Source organism: Callithrix jacchus, chromosome 20 (assembly GCF_049354715.1).
Source record: "Callithrix jacchus isolate 240 chromosome 20, calJac240_pri, whole genome shotgun sequence".
NCBI classification, from domain to species: domain Eukaryota; kingdom Metazoa; phylum Chordata; class Mammalia; order Primates; family Cebidae; genus Callithrix; species Callithrix jacchus.
Genome location: NC_133521.1, coordinates 44,944,533 through 44,962,138, shown reverse-complemented (window position 1 = coordinate 44,962,138; position 17,606 = coordinate 44,944,533). Strand labels below are relative to the sequence as shown.

General features: G+C 51.8%; 1 protein-coding gene across 4 annotated transcripts in view; it reads left to right on the top strand.

Moving 5' to 3' along the window:
* The window catches only part of FBXO31 (F-box protein 31), a 50,787-nt gene that overhangs the window by 20,188 nt on the left and 12,993 nt on the right, over positions 1-17,606 (top strand). For all 4 annotated transcript variants that reach the window (XM_002761240.5, XM_008986333.5, XM_035282712.3 and 1 more), the window contains exons 3-5: positions 10,627-10,703; positions 13,879-14,046; positions 14,676-14,750. In XM_002761240.5, the coding sequence (XP_002761286.3) occupies positions 10,627-10,703; positions 13,879-14,046; positions 14,676-14,750 (320 nt within the window). The remainder of the gene's footprint in view (positions 1-10,626; positions 10,704-13,878; positions 14,047-14,675; positions 14,751-17,606) is intronic.

The window sequence follows — 17,606 nt, the reverse complement described above, 5'->3', positions numbered from 1 at the left end:
TGGGCATCGTCGATACAAGTGTCTTTTATTAGGCATCTTGAGGCACTTTAGATCCGAGAAATGTGGGCCGCACCAGAGCGATTCGGCTGGTCCTGGAGCTGCCTATTTCTCTCGCTTCTGGGCCTCCAGCTTTCAGGATGGGACTGCCCGTGGTAATTGGGAAATTCAGCTGTGGTGCCTTCCATCCAAGCCCCCAGGTATGGAGAGGTGGCCCCCCTGCTGGAGTTTTCGTCCCCTCAGTGTTGTGTGAGCAGGATGAGCCCCCGGCCCTGTTCCATGTTTCTCCTGTCCCGGCTTTACAGAGTCACCTGCAACACTCACCCAGCAGGCAGAGGCTGCTTGGCCCAGGCTGTCTTTCCGAGGGCATTTCCTCAGTCCCATTTCTCACTCACTGGACAAAGCTCTTGGTTTTTTTGAATGGCCAGAGGGTTTCTATGAGTGTCTTTACCACAGTTTTCATCTTCTGACTGTTCTTTGAGTTTCTTTTTTTTTCCTTTTTCTTTTCTACAAGGCAGATGCTTTTTGAGTTTCTTAGGCCATTGGCCCATATCATTTCAAAGTGACATGAAGACATATTTCTTCTTTTTTTTTTTTAATAAGAGATGGGGTCTCGCTATGTTGCCCAGGCTGGAGTGCAGTGGCTACTCACAGGTGCGATCCCCTACTGATCAGCACGGGAGTTCTGACCTGCTCCACTTCTGACTTGGGCCGGTTCACCCCTCCTTAGGCAACTTGGTGGTCCCTCGCTCCTGGGAGGTCGCCATATTGATGCCGAACTTAGTGTGGACACCCGATCGGCGTAGCGCACTACAGCCCAGAACTCCTGGGCTCAAGCGATCCTCCCACCTCAGCCTCCCAAGTAGCTGGGGACTACAGGCACGTGCCACTGCGCCAGGCAAAGGCGTACTTCTGACAGTCGTAAGCACCAAAGTCACATCGTGGTAGGGACACAGGTGTTAGGGTTTTCTTTAACACGCAGAGGAGTGTACACATGGATGCTTCTCTCAGCTGCGGGGGTCGGGGGTGCTGCCTGGTCACTGCATCCTGCTGTCCTGTGGGAGAGGCCATCTGGGCACAGGTGAGCAGGAGGTGGTGTGGCTGAGGGCAGGGCAGGGGGGTGGGCACAGAAGGAGGGGACAGGAGGACAGGGCATTGAGAGATTTCTTTTCACTGCTGATTCTTAACTCCTTGAAGGTGTTTGCAAAATGCAGAGAATTCACGTCATCTGTTATTTAGTTTCCGTTGGTGTTCATTGCCCCCAGTGTTTAGTCTGCATTGGCCAAAGCAAATTTCAGGGTTCACTTTCACAACACAGGAATTCTGTTTCTGTGAATTTGCATTAAGGCTTATCCAGGAGAAAATCACTTAGCTTTGGGAATAGGTGGTGGGAGAAAATCACTCTTAGCTCCATAAATGGGTGGCATAGTTGGCCAGCCATGGTGGGGCTGTGTGAGGCTGCCTGTGAGGCAGGCTGGAAAGTGCCAGGTGAGTGCTGGACAAGGTGAGCTTGCTAGTCTTAGTTGGAGAAGGGTTCTCTAGACGGTCATCCAGATACTCACTGGCCAGGACACCTGCCCTCCTACCTCCTGAGCCCTGGGGAGCTGTGGCGGGGGGCCTGCGGAGAGTGTGCTGGCCACAGGAGGAGCATGATTGATCGGGTGTGGAATGAATTCCCAAGCTTGCTGCCACCATGAGTTTCTGCTGGGACCACTGTTGGAAGGAAAGTGTCACAGTGCTCTCTCCAGCAGCCTTCTCAGAGCCTGCCTCCCTGTGTCCTGGGTGGCTGCATAAACACGGTGATTGTATCACTGTTGAGGGGCGGGCATTGGGTCATATTAACGCTGTTTGCACAGTCCTGTAAGAGCTGTCCTTAGTCCTTTCCCTGCTGTGTCTGTTCAGGTATAAACCCTCACGTGAAGTTGGGACGTTTTATGAAAATCCTCCCTGATTATGACACACGGTGCGCAGAGACGTTTACCCCTGCTGTATGTACCTCCTGTGAGCTCTGGCTTTGGAGGCAGCCAGCACGGCCAAGAACTGCATGGGAGGGCCCTCTAATTCACACACGGGACAGCTTTGGTCCCGGGAGCGAGCAGACCTTGTGGCTTTGTGTCGTCCTTTCACGTCCACGTGCCACAGCGTGGCTCTGGTTCAGCTGTGACAGAGATCACGCCTGTATGCTGGACTCCGGGCCATATCTGAGTCACCTTTCTGCAGTGGTTTCAGGGTAGTACCGGTCAAGATCACTTTAATGCACATTTCCACATTTATCGTTTATTGAGGAGCTGCTGCAGAAATTCATGCGGAGGCGGAGAGGAAAGAGCAGAGTGGAAGCTTTAAAACTTTTATTCTAAAGTGAAATGTGGATTATTGACTTCTGAGCTTTATTAATCACACCTTCATAGCCTGTTTGAATTAAAAATCCCATACGCATGTACCCTCAGTAGACAAATGCAGGTAGCAACAGCTGATTCTTTTTTATTTTTTTGAGACGTAGTCTCACTCTGTCACCCAAGCTGGAGTGCAGTGTCACAATCTCAGTTCACTGCAACTGCCCCCTCCTGGGTTCGAGTAATAAATACTCCCAACTCAGCCTCCCAAGTAGCTGGGATCACAGGCGTGCACCACCATGGCCGGTGAATTTTGTGTGTGATTTTAGTAGAGACGAGTTGCACCATGTTGCCCAGGCTGGTCTTGAACTCCTGACCTAAAGTTATCTGCCCACCTCAGCCTCCCAAGGTGCTGGGATTACAGGCGTGGGCCACTGTGCCTGGCCAACAGTTGACTCTTTAAAACTTAATTCTTCTTTTCTGCTGGGTGTGGTGGCTCACACCTGTAATCTCAGTACTTTGGAAGGCTGAGGCATTTGGAGGCTGAGGCAGGCAGGTCACCTGTGGTCAGGAGTTCGAGACCAGCCTGGCCAACATGGTGAAACTCATCTCTAGTAAAAGTACAAAAACTAGCTGGGTGTGGTGGCAGGTGCCTGTAATCCCAGCTACTCAGGAGGCTGAGGTGGGGGAGTTGCCTGAACCTGGGAGGTAAAGGCTTCAGTGAGCTGAGATCACTCCAGCCTGGGTGACAAGAGCGAGACTCTGTCTCAAAAAAAAAAAAAAAAAAGAACTTGGGCGGGCGCGGTGGCTCATGCCTGTAATCCCCAGCACTTTGGGAGGCCGAGGCGGGTGGATCACGAGGTCAAGAGATCAAGACCATCCTGGTCAACATGGTGAAACCCCGTCTCTACTAAAAATAAAATAAAAAAAGAAATTAGCGGGTCACGGTGGCATGTGCCTGTAATCCCAGCTACTCAGGAGGCTGAGGCAGGAGAATTGCCTGAACCCAGGAGGTGGAGATCGCACCATTGCACTCCAGTCTGGGTAACAAGAGCGAAACTCCATCTCAAAAAAAAAAAAAAGAACTTAATCCTTTTGATGGAGCTCTGGAAATTTTTCTAAGACACAGTCACAGGAATTTAATGCTGTCTCCATTTTTGAGACAGGATCTTGCTTGTTGCCCAGGTTGGAGTAGAGTGCACAGTCATAGCTCATTGCATCCTTGAACTCCTGCCTCAGCCTCCCTAGTAGCTGGGACTAGAGGCATGTACCATCATGCCTGGTTAATTTTTCAGTTTTTTGTAGAGATAGGGGTCTCACTATGTTGCCCAGGCTGGTCTTGTACTCCTGGGCTCAATCAGTCCTCTCACCTTGGCCTCTCAAAGTGTTGGGACTGCAGGCATAGCCATTGCACCTGGCCTGTCTCTGCTTCCATTAGCTCAGAGTGGTTACGTGGTGATAGAGACAATGATGGCTGTCCACAAGGAGCTGAAAAATGCCTGCCTGCTCTAAGAGCTGTGTAGCAGTTTCTAGAAGCACGCGGAGCCCACACTACTGCCTTCTTCAGCCCACCAGACTGCCCAGGAGTCAGCATTGCCTGTTGAGAGCAGACCTACATCTTCAGTTTCATAAATACCCGATTTCTAAAAACACCTACTGAAAGCAGGAACAAGTCGTTCACAGAACTTCTCCTAATGTCCTGCCAAATCTCAGCAGATCGCTGCAGTGGGGAACTGGGCCTCTCTTCACTGAGGGGACCTTCCTGAAGTCGGGGAGGAGGTGCCCATGCTTCAGGGTGGTGTCCAGTGCTTTACACACCTGCTGACAGCGCTGCCTTGTGGAGGTGACCTGTCTAGCTGAGTGGAGGTGGAGCCAAGGGACCTTTCAGGAGTCTGTGGACAGGGAACAAGGGGCTGGGAGGGGCCGAGGTGGGAAGGGAGGGGTGGGCAACGTTGGAAGACACTGTGCTGTTCTGGGCTGACCGGCCCTCCCTCTGAGCAGTCAGTGAGCAGAGCCATGGAGGGACGGTCGACTTAGTGAGCACTGACAAGAACGGTCTCTCCTTGGTGGTAACAGGAATGTGCTGGGCGAGGGTTTTTCTTTTTTTTTTCTTGAGATGGAATCTTGCTCTGTTGCCCAGGCTGGAGTACAGTTCCGTGATATTGGCTCACTGCAACCTCTGCCTCCTGGGGGGTTCAAGCAATTCTTGTGCCTCAGCCTCCCAAGTAGCTGGGATTGTAGGCACATGCCACCACGCCTGGCTAATTTCTGTAGTTTTAGTAGAGATGGAATTTCACCATGTTGGTCAGGCTGGTTTTGAACTCCTGACCTCAGGAGATTGGGCAAGGGCTTTTCCATACAAGGGGACTAGCACTGAGAGGCTCCTCACGTTGTACGTCTGTCCCGCGACTTCTCTGGAATGTGCGCTGTGGATGTAGGATGGAATTCTGTTCCAGCTGGTCTGGAACGCCTGGGCTCAAGTGATTATCCTGTCTCAGCTTCCCGGAGTGTTGGGATTACAGGTGTGAGCCACTGGGCCTGGCCAATGTTCTGTACCTTTGAAAACATGTAAAGCACTGGTTCATTTTAGCCTTCACTGAGATATTAACAATGATATCTCCTAAAACTATAGAGTGCCTTTCTTAGAAATGTAGAATTCCTTGAAACATCTGGTCCTCTGAAGTTGGAGCTGAACTCGGAGCAGGCGAACATGAGGAAGAATCCCACTCATTGTATGGCTGTGGGAGCACAGCAGGGGCCGCAGAAGCGTCCGCATCCTAGTTCCCAGAGTCTGTGGCGTTGTCACCTAATCTGTGTGGGGTCTCCCACGGCAGCTGGAGTGGATGAGCACAAAGGGGACCTGAAACAGCAGGAACCCACTTTCTCACAATCTGGAGGCCATCTGTCCCCACTTGGCCCCCTCCATCTGTGTCTGAGCATCCGTCTCCTCGGAAAGAGCAGTCAGTGGACGTCTGGCCTTGTTTGCGCCTGTTTCTTTATCCTAATGTGGTCATGCCTGCAGTACATGTTGATCACGTCCACATAGGGCCACATTCTGAGGTTCCAGGGGACACCACTCAGCGCAGCCCCCATCGTAATGGGGACTTGGTGGGTAAAGGTGCGGGTCCTGGGGCAAGGGGGCATCCTGGATCACCGAGGCAGGCTTTGTGTCATCACAGGGTCTTTGTACGAGGGGGGCCCATGGCAGGAGCAGGGGTGAGAGATAAGAGAGGCTGCATGTAGCTCTGAAGGTGGAGGAGGGCCCAGCAGCCGAGAAGGACAGTGGCCTTGGAAGCTGGAAGGCAGGGAGTGGACCCCCGAAGCCTCCGGGAGGCAGTGGTCCTGCCCACGCCTCGGCTGACAGAAAGGCAGCTCACGTTAATCCATTTTCTTCCATAGACTCCCCGAGCAACAAGGGCCAAACCTTTAGCTAGGGTCGTCCACCCACAAAGTCTCTATCCCTCTAGTCTCCTGGCATGGAGCCCACCTCCGTGTGTGTGTGGTGTGTGGGCAGAGGTTCGAGGACTCTGAGTAAGGACGGGTGTGGCTTGTCCAGATGTGCCAGCGCCTGGGCTGGTGCTGGCGGGAGAAGGTGGGCCCCGCCTGTCACGGTCCTTTCCCGTTTGGCTTCATTCCGAATTCATTTCGGGAGCATTTATGCAGGGACTCCCAGGGCAGATCGATGCCTGCTTTCAGTACCTGGAATTAGAGGAGTGTGTTCATCTCAAAAGAGTATTTTGCCGTTTTTCCAGTCTCTACTGTGAGGCCAGATCTGTACTCTCAGAATGGGGTCCTGGACGGCGGCATGTCTTCTGGGTCGTTTGATGCAGCTTCCCGGGTCTCTTCCTGCGGCTGTCATGTCTGGAGCTTCTGGCGATGCTCAAGTTTGAGGACTTCTGACCTGGAGCATTCCCTCCCTCCCCTTAGTGAGCATTACAGTCTTAAAGGTCGCTGCATCTGCTGATTTCTTAGCAGATGTTAAAACAACATTTAATAAGAGGTATCGATGTCCTTATTCACATTCTCATCTTTAATATATTTATTTTTTGGTACTGAAAAATGGCATAACCTTCAAGGAAGAAATAAGGTTGTTGGTTTTTTTATGTAGTTGTTTAGCCTCCTAGATTGTCAGAGAAGCATTTATTTCTTTAACTGACAGGTAAGGATTGTATATATTATGTGTTTATGGGGCACAGCTCTTTATGTTGTAGAGTGATTCTCAGCCTGGCCACACATTATAGTCACCCGGGAGCTTCTCAGAAACCCTGACAGGTCTCCCACCTCACCTCCCTGTCCCCCTTGCTCATTGACTTGGCTGCTGTGGGGCCTGGAGTTGACGTTTGCCCATGTTCCCTCTGATTTTGATGCGCAGTTAGGGTGCAGGGCCTAACCAGGAAGATCATCTTTCTCTGTGTGAAGCCGATGTGTATGTATATATATTTGTTGTTGAGACGGAGTCTCACTCTGTCACCCAGGCTGGAGTGCAGTGGTGTGATCTCGGCTCACTCCAATCTCTTGTCTCCTGGGTTCAAGCGATTTTCCTGCCTCAGCCTCCCAAGTAGCTGAGATTATAGGCATGTGCCACTATTTCTGGCTAATTTTTGTACTTTTAGTAGAGATGGGGTTTCATCATGTTGGCCAGGCTAATCTCAAACTCCTGACCTCAAGTGATCTGCCTGCCTCGGCCTCCCAAAGTGCTGGGATTACAGGTGCAAGCCACCACGCCCGGCCCTTTTCATCGCTGTTTCATATGGGAAGATAATGTGGCAGCTGCCCAAGAGTGACCCTTTGAAGTGGCCTAGTCGTGTGGGAGGCTTGATCACCCGCTGCCCTTGACTGAGCCGCTGAGGAGCTTGTGAGGGTACATTTTTCCTGGGTTCTTTTTTCTCCCCCAGAGCCCACTTTAGGAAGGACTGGGTCCTTTGCATTTAGAAAGACAGGCGGCTAGAAGACGTTTATAATAAAAATGGTGAGGGTTAGGGTTCAGGTAACAATCACGCCTGTACAGGTCCATCTCAGCTCCTGACCATCTGAATGGGAGCTGAATTCCTGTTGAAATCTATGGATTCATCTCTTGAATAAATACATTTGCTTTTGCGATAGCTATGCTTCGTAAGGATGCTTTTTAAAGTGCATGTTCTCAGACACGGGCTTTGCGATTCCATGAGCAAGCTTGTGTCCCCTCTGGATCCGCATGCTGGCAGCCCATCTGGCCACACGGTTTCTCCGACTCACCTCTCGGGATGGTTTTGGTGGCTGTCGCAGACTAAAGGAGTTGGTACCTGTTGAGCAGAGGCTGTTGCTTCTGAAGTACAGCAGAGTCACCACTTTGAGCAACATGGAGAGCTTAAAGATCCAGGGAGGATGTCGCTTTAGAACTGGCATCCCGGGAGGCTGCTGTGTTTTTATTTCAGAAATGCTACGTTGAGGCAAAACAGGGAACTCCTGCTTTGTGATCGCCAAGCATCTGAGGCAGCCTCTTTGGGCATTCTTCAAAGCAGGAGCTGAGGGGAGGGGAGGAGAGGAGAGTGCACCAGGCTGACTAGTGTTATTTTTTCCCCCGGTATTTCGTGATGAAGTTTTGAAAATAGAAAAGTTGGCAGAATTGTCCAGTGAACCCCCATTTCATTGTCATCCAGCTGCCCTCTGTCCAGCCCTCCAGCCCTCCGTGGACTTACTTTCTGATGCATCTCACATCTGCAGGCCTCCGTACATTTCACCCTAAACACTTCAGTGTCAAGATCGATGCTCGTTTGCGGTTCTTGATCACACACCATCGAGATGTGACTGTGAAGCAGCAGGAGTGGCTTGGCGGTGTCCTGTAAACGGACTCAGGATTCCGTAAGGCGTGGCCGGCAGCAGCCCAGGCTCAGTTAGGAACGTCCTACATGATGATCTGGGCTGAATCCTGGGAGCTGTTGGTGGAGTCCGGCCTCCTCTCCAAAGGCTGGAGAGGTTTCTCATTCCCTGTACCCTAGATCCGGGTGGGGGCCTCCTTGCTGCCGTCTGGCCTCTTGCCCTCCCTGCTCCATCTTCCTTCCTGTGGTCTAAAGGGGTCTTGCTGCTCCAGAGCTCGGAAACCCTGCATGGCCCCCACAACCTGCAGAGCCCTGAGACCCTGCCCATTCGCTGAGTCACATGTGCTCACTCAGCAGATACAGGGGCAGGACAGGAGACGGAAACCATGTCTGCCAGCGCATTGACTGTGCTGTGGTCTCTGAGTGGTGGGATTACCAGTGAGCTTTAGGTTTCCTTTTTCCAAATTGTCTTCAGTGACTATGTGTGTGTTGCTTTTGAAATAGAGGTTTTTTTTTTTTTTTTTTTTTTTTTTTGAGACAGGGTCTTGCTCTGTTCCCCAGGCTAGAGTGCAGTGGCACAATCATAGCTCACTACAGCCTCCGCCTCCCTGGCTCAGGTGATCCTCTTACCTCAGCCTCCTGGGCAGCTGCGACCACAGCGCGTGCCACCACACCTGGCTAATGGAAATTTATTTTTAAAAAAGAGGTGACCCAGCTGAAATTTTAATCTGCAGTCCTGTGACATTTTGTCCTCTGCCCCAATCTGTTCCACAATCCCTGACTTCCGCTGTTGTGTCAGATGCCACTGGGGCTTCCCAGGGGCTGTATTTTCTTTTCTTAGTCTCTCTTTCTGTTCTTGTTTTGACTCTCTAGTTAGAATAGCTTGTTTTCATAGTACTAGTCTTTTGAAATCTGGAGTATCACTGGCTGCTGTCACCTCTTCATAGGGACTTTGGAATCACTTTGTTAAGTCACTGTTTAAAACCTGTGGGCTTGAGTTGGGGCAACATTATGTGCGATTAGCTGGGGGAGTTTTTATCTTCAGTGTTTTCTCCCCTTGTACGAATGTTTCTCTTCTCTGTCTTTACTGAAGTCTTGTAAAGCTGTGAGTGGACTTGGTGCCTCCTGTGGCTGATGCCGGGTCTGCTGCTCCTCCCACCGAGTGAACGGTGCTTCTGCTGGATTCCTGTGCGAGTCCTTGCTACTTGTCTTGTTGAGCGCTCAGTCATTCTGTGGGACCCAGGGTTTGTGGGCGCTTTCCAGGTACACAGGCGCCAGGCATGCTCCTCCTCCCTGCGCTGGTCTTGCGTGCTGCTCTGGTGGGTGTCCCAGGTGAGCGCGGGGCCCCCTCTCATAGGCAGCCCTCACATGATGGTTCCCAGGACTTTCTGTCCCACCGTCAGGAGACCTGGGACCTGTGCTTGGCCCAGCGACCCAGATGGGTGAGGCTGTAACAGCCCAGGCCGGCCGCCTGTGTTGATCATGATGGGGAGGTGTCTGCAAAGCACCCTGTATATTCCGTATATGTAGAATATATATACAGGTCTGCATTCTCTACTCGCTCACCCCTTCTCCACCCGCCAAATGAGTTTCTATGCCCAGGCTCCACTGTCAGGGAACCCAGGCCTGGGCAGGGGACGTCACTGGGAGCCACCTTCTTCCCCATCATCACACTTGCTGCCTTCTCGTGCCGGGTGAGGCTTCCTGAATGATGGGAACTGTCAGTGGTGGTGAAGTGTGTAAGGCAGGCTTTATCAGGCATTTAGCAGCCAAGGGGTAGCTTGTAAATACGGATACAATGCAGGGGCTAGAGGCTGGGCATGTGAGGTGGAGAGGCAGCAAGGTTGGTGGCAGCCACATGGCAGAGGGCGTAGGGCCTGGCCAGGGAGCTGTGGAGAGAGGCAGTGGGTGGGCCGGGGGTTCAGGATGGCCTGAGGGGAGGCAGCTGGCACAGTGGCCCATACGCCATGTGGTAAAGGCCTAGGGAGGGCCTGGGGACAGCTTCAGGGGTGACCTGGAGCTGCTCAGGAAGAGAGAAGGCACAGCCTGACCTGGCCATTGGCTGGCAAGGAATGGGACAAAGATGTTTTGTCCTTGGCCTCTGGCAAGTGTGACATTGTCATTATTGGGATAGCTTTAAAGATCTGATTGCTTACGACATGCCTTGTAGTGGTGCCAGCGTCTCAGTATTTGGCAGGTCTGATCCAGCTCTCTATTTGCACTGCTTCTGTCTTATTCCTAGAAAAGAGATTTCCCCGCCTTGCTTGATTTCCCCCCACTGATGGGAGGCTCATCACTTTACGGGAGGCTTATTTTACTCAGGCTTTCTCGGGATTGTTTCATTCTGATACAGCTTCAGAGGCTCGGTGTGCATGTGTTTGGAGGGCTCGACTGCAAGTCTTTTGTGAGTCCTCCTGGGTCCTTCCTACCTCTTGGGGCTCCCTGGCTCCCTGTGGCATGCTGGGTCTAACAGAGGCTTGCTCTCTCTTCTCCTGTAGTGCTTCACCGATACAGACACATTTTGGGATTGTGGCAGCCAGATATCGGGCCATATGGAGGACTGCTGAACGTGGTGGTAAGTCCCAGAGCCTTGTGACGGGGTCTGTGCATGGGCAGGAGTGATGCCTTAAGTGGAGGAATTTGAGGTCCTCTTCTACCTGGGTGCAAGCTGGCCGACGTGTGCGTTGGAGGTAATTACCAAAAACTTCTTGCTGGGTCACTTTTCAGGACCCCTATTTTATTTTCCAAATGAGCAAAGATTCGCTTCGAGTACCACTTTGGCCTTTTGGCTCATCCTTGGACTTTCTGGTCTTAGAGGGTGGCTGCGAGGGCCTTTGCTTCCTAGATGCCGAGGCCCAATGTGCACTTGCTGGGGTGGTCTGGAGCCTGCCCTCAACCAGGTCCTTCCTTTCTGGGTCTTTGCCCCACATGATCTAGTTATGTTGTGTTCTGACGTCTGTTTCCTTGGGTTCTGTAGATCCCCTTCTGACCCCATGGTCTGGAAAGTGCTAGAATGTGCAGGTGGAAGTCCAGGCTGGTGGCAGAGTCACTTCCGTTTCCCGTCTCCTGGCAGCCTGGTGTTGGGGTCTGAGGACCTGTGAGGACATTACTTTTCTGTTTCCTGGGTCTGCTGTGGCAGTGTCTGTCAAGTCTCAGGTACTTGATCATGGCCAGAGATGGAAGTCTGGTTTCTTTTTTATTAAATTCTCGTGTTCTGTTGATGTTTTCTTTCTCTTTGTCCATCTTTTTGGGTATAGTAGTGAAAGTTTGTTTCAAGTCTAGCCCTTGCCTTTTCTTCTGATCTCCAGGCATGCCAGGCATCCCTCACCCCTCACCCCTCACCGTGTGCCTGGGTGCTTGTCTGGGTGCCGTGGCCTGGTCTTCCCAGGAGGCCCTGGCCCTGGCCTGTGGGCAGAGCTGAGTCAAGAGCACCTGCTCTGTGTAGGCCCGGGGTGTGCACATGTCTCAGGCTTGGGGAGGTGTCTCATTCTCATTCCCAGTCGCTCTCCTTCCTCTGTAGGACCCAGGCAGAGGCCCTGGGTTCACTCTTTCCCCAGGCCCTGAGAAAAGGTCCTTCTGCCTTTTCTCTTCTTGGCTTTGTAAGCCACGCTTCACTCAGCCCCTTTGCCTCTCAGCAGCCACGCTGCTTCCCTCCTCCACCTCTCACCCCTCACTCAGGATTCCTCAGGTGCCTCATGCAGCTGCCTGTGCACAGTGTGGGGCTGTGTTCTCTGGTTACTGTCTTCAGCATTTGGCTGAGGTAGTCCTGGCCTCTGTGTGCGCCTCTCCAGCCTGCAGGTGCCAGGCACGGGCCTTCCTCCCCAGCCAGTGTTCAGTGGCCTCAGGAAGTGGGGAGAAAGCCCTGCCCCTCGGCCCCCGAGCCTGTCCCTGTTCCTCAGGGCCCTGGGTGCTTATCTCTGGGGTACCTTCATTGCTTTCGGATGTGTTCCGTCTTCTTTTCTGTTTTCTCTTTCCTTCCTCCTGGAATTAGGAGACAGTCTTCAGTCGTCGTGGCTATTCTTGGCAGAAGGGTACGTTTGATAGGAGCTCTGTGGCCAGGGCGAGGAGCAGGCGTCTGCTTGTAGTTTTAATTTCTATGCCATCCGGCCACCTGCCAATTTATGTTGAACAGTAGCTGCTCATTCAGCACAGTGAGGTCTGACTTTTCTTGGTATTTGAAGGTGTCTGTGTGGAGTGAGGATGTATTCTGCAGGGTCCACAGGGCTTGTGGTCTGCCCTCCCATCCTCTCCCCTTTCCTCCCTCCCTCCCTCCCTCCCTTCCTCCCTCCCTCCCTCCCTCCCTCTCTCCCTCCTTCCTGCCCTTACACCCTCCTGCTGGAACCTCTTGAAGGGAAGGCCCTGCCCTGACTTTGTTGAGCTCTAGGCTGGCACCTGGCCTCTGAGATGTCACTGTCGCCATTGCTTTTGCTGTGGTGAAAATCTGGCACTGGTGTTCGGCTTGTGTTCTGCTTCCTTTTGTGCGCTTGGACCAGGGGCTGAGCCCAGTGAGGGCAGGTGTGTCTATCTCCGCGTGGCCTCTGCACAGGTTCTTCTGGGCCTGGTGTGCACAGCCCCTGGGCAAATGGCTACTCTTCGACTCTGGCCTTTGCTCCCCAGGTGGGGTTTGGGGCCGCAATACACATTCTCCTTTGTCATCTGATGGGAGTGGCCATGGAGAAGCAAGCTCTGCGTTTGTGGTGTTGGGCACTGCGTCCAGCTTTGCTTTTAGGATGTTTCTTCCAGGAGACCAGCCTGGCAGCTCACAGCGTGGGCAGGTTGCTTTCCTTTCTTTTAGTGGAGAGAGAATGGTAATTGTTTTTCTTACTGACAGTAATAGAGTAAAAAAAAAAACCCAAAAAACAAAAAGCAGCTTCTGAAAACCAGGGCATTGGGGAAAGTGGAGTCCGTGAGAGAACAGCACCAGCTCATGCTTGACCTGGGCTCATTAGCCTCAGAAATGATGGTATTCTCTCCTTGGTTGCTGGAGCTGGAAGTCTCGTTGGTTTCAGCTCTCCCAGAAGGGGATGACGCTAGGCTGTCTTTCCTTATAAGCATGTGGCCACTGTGCCCAGAGCATGCTGGGGCCACCCCACTTCTGCCTTTGCACAGTCAGTGCCCAGACACGTGAGGATGCACGGGCAGCGCACTCCCTCAGCTCTTTCCACTCCTGAGGTTCTGCTCTTAGGGTCCTGGCATGTCTCTCCTCCCCTGCACTTTGGTTTTGAAGTAAATCCCAGGCCCGTGTCATTTCAGCTGTCCCTCCATGCAGCGCCCTAATAAAGGGGCTGTTTCCCGCATCTCCATGTCACTGCCACACCTGACAAAAGCGGCAATTGTTCCTTGTGTCCCCTGATGCCCAGGCCATGGCACCCTTCCAGATCATCTCAAAGGCGCCTGTGAACCGCAGTTTCTTCACCTCAGGATGCAAACGAGGTCCTTGCACTGCTATCTTTCTCCTATTAGGAGATGCACTCTGTCTGGTTGAGCATCTCACCCCGTCTCACTTTCTGGATTATTCTGCCTCCTCCTGGTGTCTGCCCCCATCTTAGAGCTGGAAGACAGTGCCGGGCACTGGCTCGCATTCAAGGCAGCTTGAGGGTGGGCATGCACGTCCCAGGTGCTGGCCTGGCGGGAGCATCTCTGTGTGATTGCAGTGCGGGGCACGGGGGCAGGGGAGGGGTGGCTGTGCAGTGCTGCCTTCTTTCTGGCCCAGGAACTGCTCGTGGACCTTTCCTTATCTCCTCCTGCAGGTGGACGGCTTGTTCATCATTGGGTGGATGTACCTGCCTCCCCACGACCCCCACGTCAATGACCCCATGAGATTCAAGCCTCTGTTCAGGATTCACCTGATGGAGAGGAAGGCTGCGACGGTGGAGTGCATGTATGGCCACAAAGGACCCCACCATGGCCACATCCAGGTGTGTGCAGTGGCAGGGCTGGTCCTCACTGTCCCGGTGCTATCCTGTATGGGCTCCAGCCTGTATGGGCTCCTGCTTTGGTATTCTCAGCTGCAGACCTGGGCTATAGCATATCAGCAGGTGGGAGGGAGGCTCTGCCCTGCCCCACTGTGCATTGTTCACACCCCTGTGGTGCGGTGAACTCCAAAGGTCACTTGCCAGAGCCCTCTGTTGATTTCATTCTCGGAGCCGCTGGTTCTTTGCAACTTCAGTTCCTCTGTTTCTTTTTCTCCTGTTTGTAAGAATATCAGTGTGGAACTAAGTGCACTCTCTGCTGTCTGATTGGGTGTGGCAGTGGTCCCCATGGTGAGCATGGCATGTTATCTGTCACACAGTGTGTGTGAGATGCAGCCCTTTTGCTGCTGCATGTTACGCTGGGAAGTGCAAACACCCCTCTCTGGAAGTGCCACCACTTCAGGGAGACTCCATTCCCTCTGCTGGCCCCTCATTAGTTGCATCTTGGGTGCCTGCAGATGGGTTTGGTGGGCGTGGTGAGGGAGGGGTCATGGCCACCTGCCTGGCGAGTGAGGATGCTGTGGCAGATTCTGTGTTTCTCACTCTCGTCTTTCCTTGCATTGCGGACACTGAAGATTGTGAAGAAGGATGAGTTCTCCACCAAGTGCAACCAGACGGACCACCACAGGATGTCTGGCGGGAGGCAGGAGGTGAGTCCACGAGCTGGCCCTGGGTTCACATGATACAGACCTACCCTTTACCCACAGGGAAAGTTGAGACTCACGCGGGAAGGAAGTCAGCCACGTGCGACCTGCATGGTGGCCATTTAACGTGATTCAGCCCAGTATTGTCAGTGCAGTCAGGGCAGACACTTGAGAAACAGCATCATGTGGGCTTGTGTGCAGGCAGGCAAGTCGCCGGTCCCTCCACCCGCAGAATGATGAACCACACAGGTTGTTTCTTTAGTTAGCTGTGCCTTGCCGCTGTGGCGGGCATATCCACTTGCTGAGGATTTGCTGGGAGGCTACTTCTAGGATGGGGGTACAGGAGACCCCAGGGCCGCACCCAGGGCTCCTTTGTTTTCCACCCTCGAGCCTACCGTGTAGAGGCTTCTGGATTGTGCCAGTGCAGTGGGGAGGCCTGCGTGTGATTGCTTGCCTGAGTATTTTAATATTGTCCTTGAGTTTTAGCATTCAAGGATCTAAGTCTTAATGCCATTTCAAAATATTCTTAAGAAGGAGGGGGCAGTGGCTCACACCTGTAATCCCAGCACTTTGGGAGGCTGAGGCAGGAGGAACACTTGAAGTCCAAAGTTCAAAACCAGTCTGAGCAACATAGTGAGACCCTGTCTCTACAAAAAACAAAAAATTAGCCTGGCATGGTGGCATGCCAGCTACTCAGGAGGCTGATGTGGGAGGATCATATGAGCCTAGGAGGTCGAGGCTGCGGTGAGCTATGATTGCACCACTGCACTCCAGAGTGAGACCCTGTCTCAAAAGAAAAAACAAAAAATTAATCAGGCACGCTACCATGACTGGCTAATTTTTTTTGTATTTTTAGTAGAGATAGGTTTATGCCATGTTGCCCATGCTGATCACAAACTCCTGGGCTCAAGCCGTCTTCCTGCCTTGGCCTCCCAAAGTGCTGGAATTACAGGTGTGAGCCACCATGCCTGGCAGGGTTTGCATTTCTTAGCCAGTTTGAATTTCTCGTGGTTTCCCTATCAGCCTGAGGACTGCAGAGAGGGTTAAGATGAACCAAATGTACTGTTTCTTGGGATCCTTTGCAGATAAGTGAGGTTCCTGTTTTCTCAAATAGATGGCATGTGAAGATTATAAATAATGGAACAATTTTTTTCATTTATCATGCTGTCATTTTAGATTTGATTTTATATACAGAAACATACAACATATGTGTGATTGCTGTGGCTCACATTTTTGTTTTTTGAGACGGTCTCACTCTGTCACCTAGGCTGGAAGTGCAGTGGCACGATCTCAGCTCACTGCTACCTCCATCTCCTGGATTCAAGCAATTCTCCTGCCTCAGCCTCCCGAGTAGCTGGGATTAGAGGCACCTGCCACCAAGCCCAGCTCATTTTTGTATTTTTAGTAGACACAGGGATTTACCATGTTGTCCAGGCTGGTCTCGAACTCCTGACCTCAGGCGATTCACCTGTCTTGGTCTCCAGAGTGCTGGGATTACAGGCGTGAGCCACTATACCCAGCCTTGTGCTGTCACATTTAAGTGAAAAATGTCAACAGATTTTTCAAGAACAGAAACTCCTCAGCTGTTGAGCCCATAAAAAAGAAAACCATATTCTATTTCTGCTACGATATACTTTGGGATTAGGAAGAGTTCCTGTAAGCCGACCTCTGTGTGGGCTCACTGACTCTGAACTGTGGTAGTGTTTTTCCTGACTGTAAATATAACATCATGCCCCTTGTGGAAGCGAGAGAAACCCCCAGGAGTGAAGGTGAAAGCGGATGCTCTGCGGGAATCTCGATAGTGGTGTGAGTCGACGTTTCCCTTATTCTTAGCAAGGCCAGCCTCGTGTCTTGGGGTCAAGAGCTGTCTGGGGCTCTTTTTCATGAACTGTCTATTTTGTCATAGCCCATGCCTCCCTTTCTGTTTGGTGTTGGCGGGTTTCACGTGGGTTTGTAGGAGCTCATTAACTATTTGGAAACTGAAGCCCATCCAGATAGGAGTTGCCAGGTTTTTTCTTTTTTGTCTTTGGATTTGTCTTACCATGTGTTTTCACCCAGGGAACTTTTTAATGTTAAGATATTGGGGGTGTCTCACTTTGTTGCCCAGGCTGGTCTCAAACTCCTGGGTGCAAGTGATCTTCTCGCTGGCCTCCCAAAGTGCTGGGGTTATGGGTGTGAGCCACTGCACCCAGTCATGTTTAAAATTTTTACAAAAGCAGATGTATCTATCTTTCCTTAAAAGCCTCTCGGTTTAGTGCCTGAGATCTCTCCCCACCCTGATGTTTACAAATGAGCTTCTGCTTTTATCCTTCTCTTGTGTCTATGTCTGGTTCCATTGGATTTATTCTGATGTGAAATGTAAGGCTTAGCCCCAGCCTTGGTTCTGTGCATCCTGCTCCATTATCTCCACACTGGATGTGGAATAACACTTTCTCCATCAATCTGAAGTGCTGCCTTTGTCCTAGGTTACCCTGTATATTCCGTTCATTTCTAGACTTGATATTCTGATTCTTATATCTGTCTACACATCAGTACCACACTATTCTAACTCTTGTAGTTTTATCACTACATTTTAATTTTATTTTACTTATGACTTAGTGACAGGGTCTCACTGTGTTGCCCAGGCTGGGCTCAAATGATCTTTTTTTTTTTTCGAGACGGAGTTTTGCTCTTGTTACCCAGGCTGGAGTGCAATGGTGCGATCTCAGCTCACTGCAACCTCTGCCTCCTGGGTTCGGGCAATTCTCCTGCCTCAGCCTCCTGAGTAGCTGGGATTTCAGGCACGCGCCACCATGCCCAGCTAATTTTTTGTATTTTTAGTAGAGACGGGGTTTCACCATGTTGACCAGGATGGTCTCGATC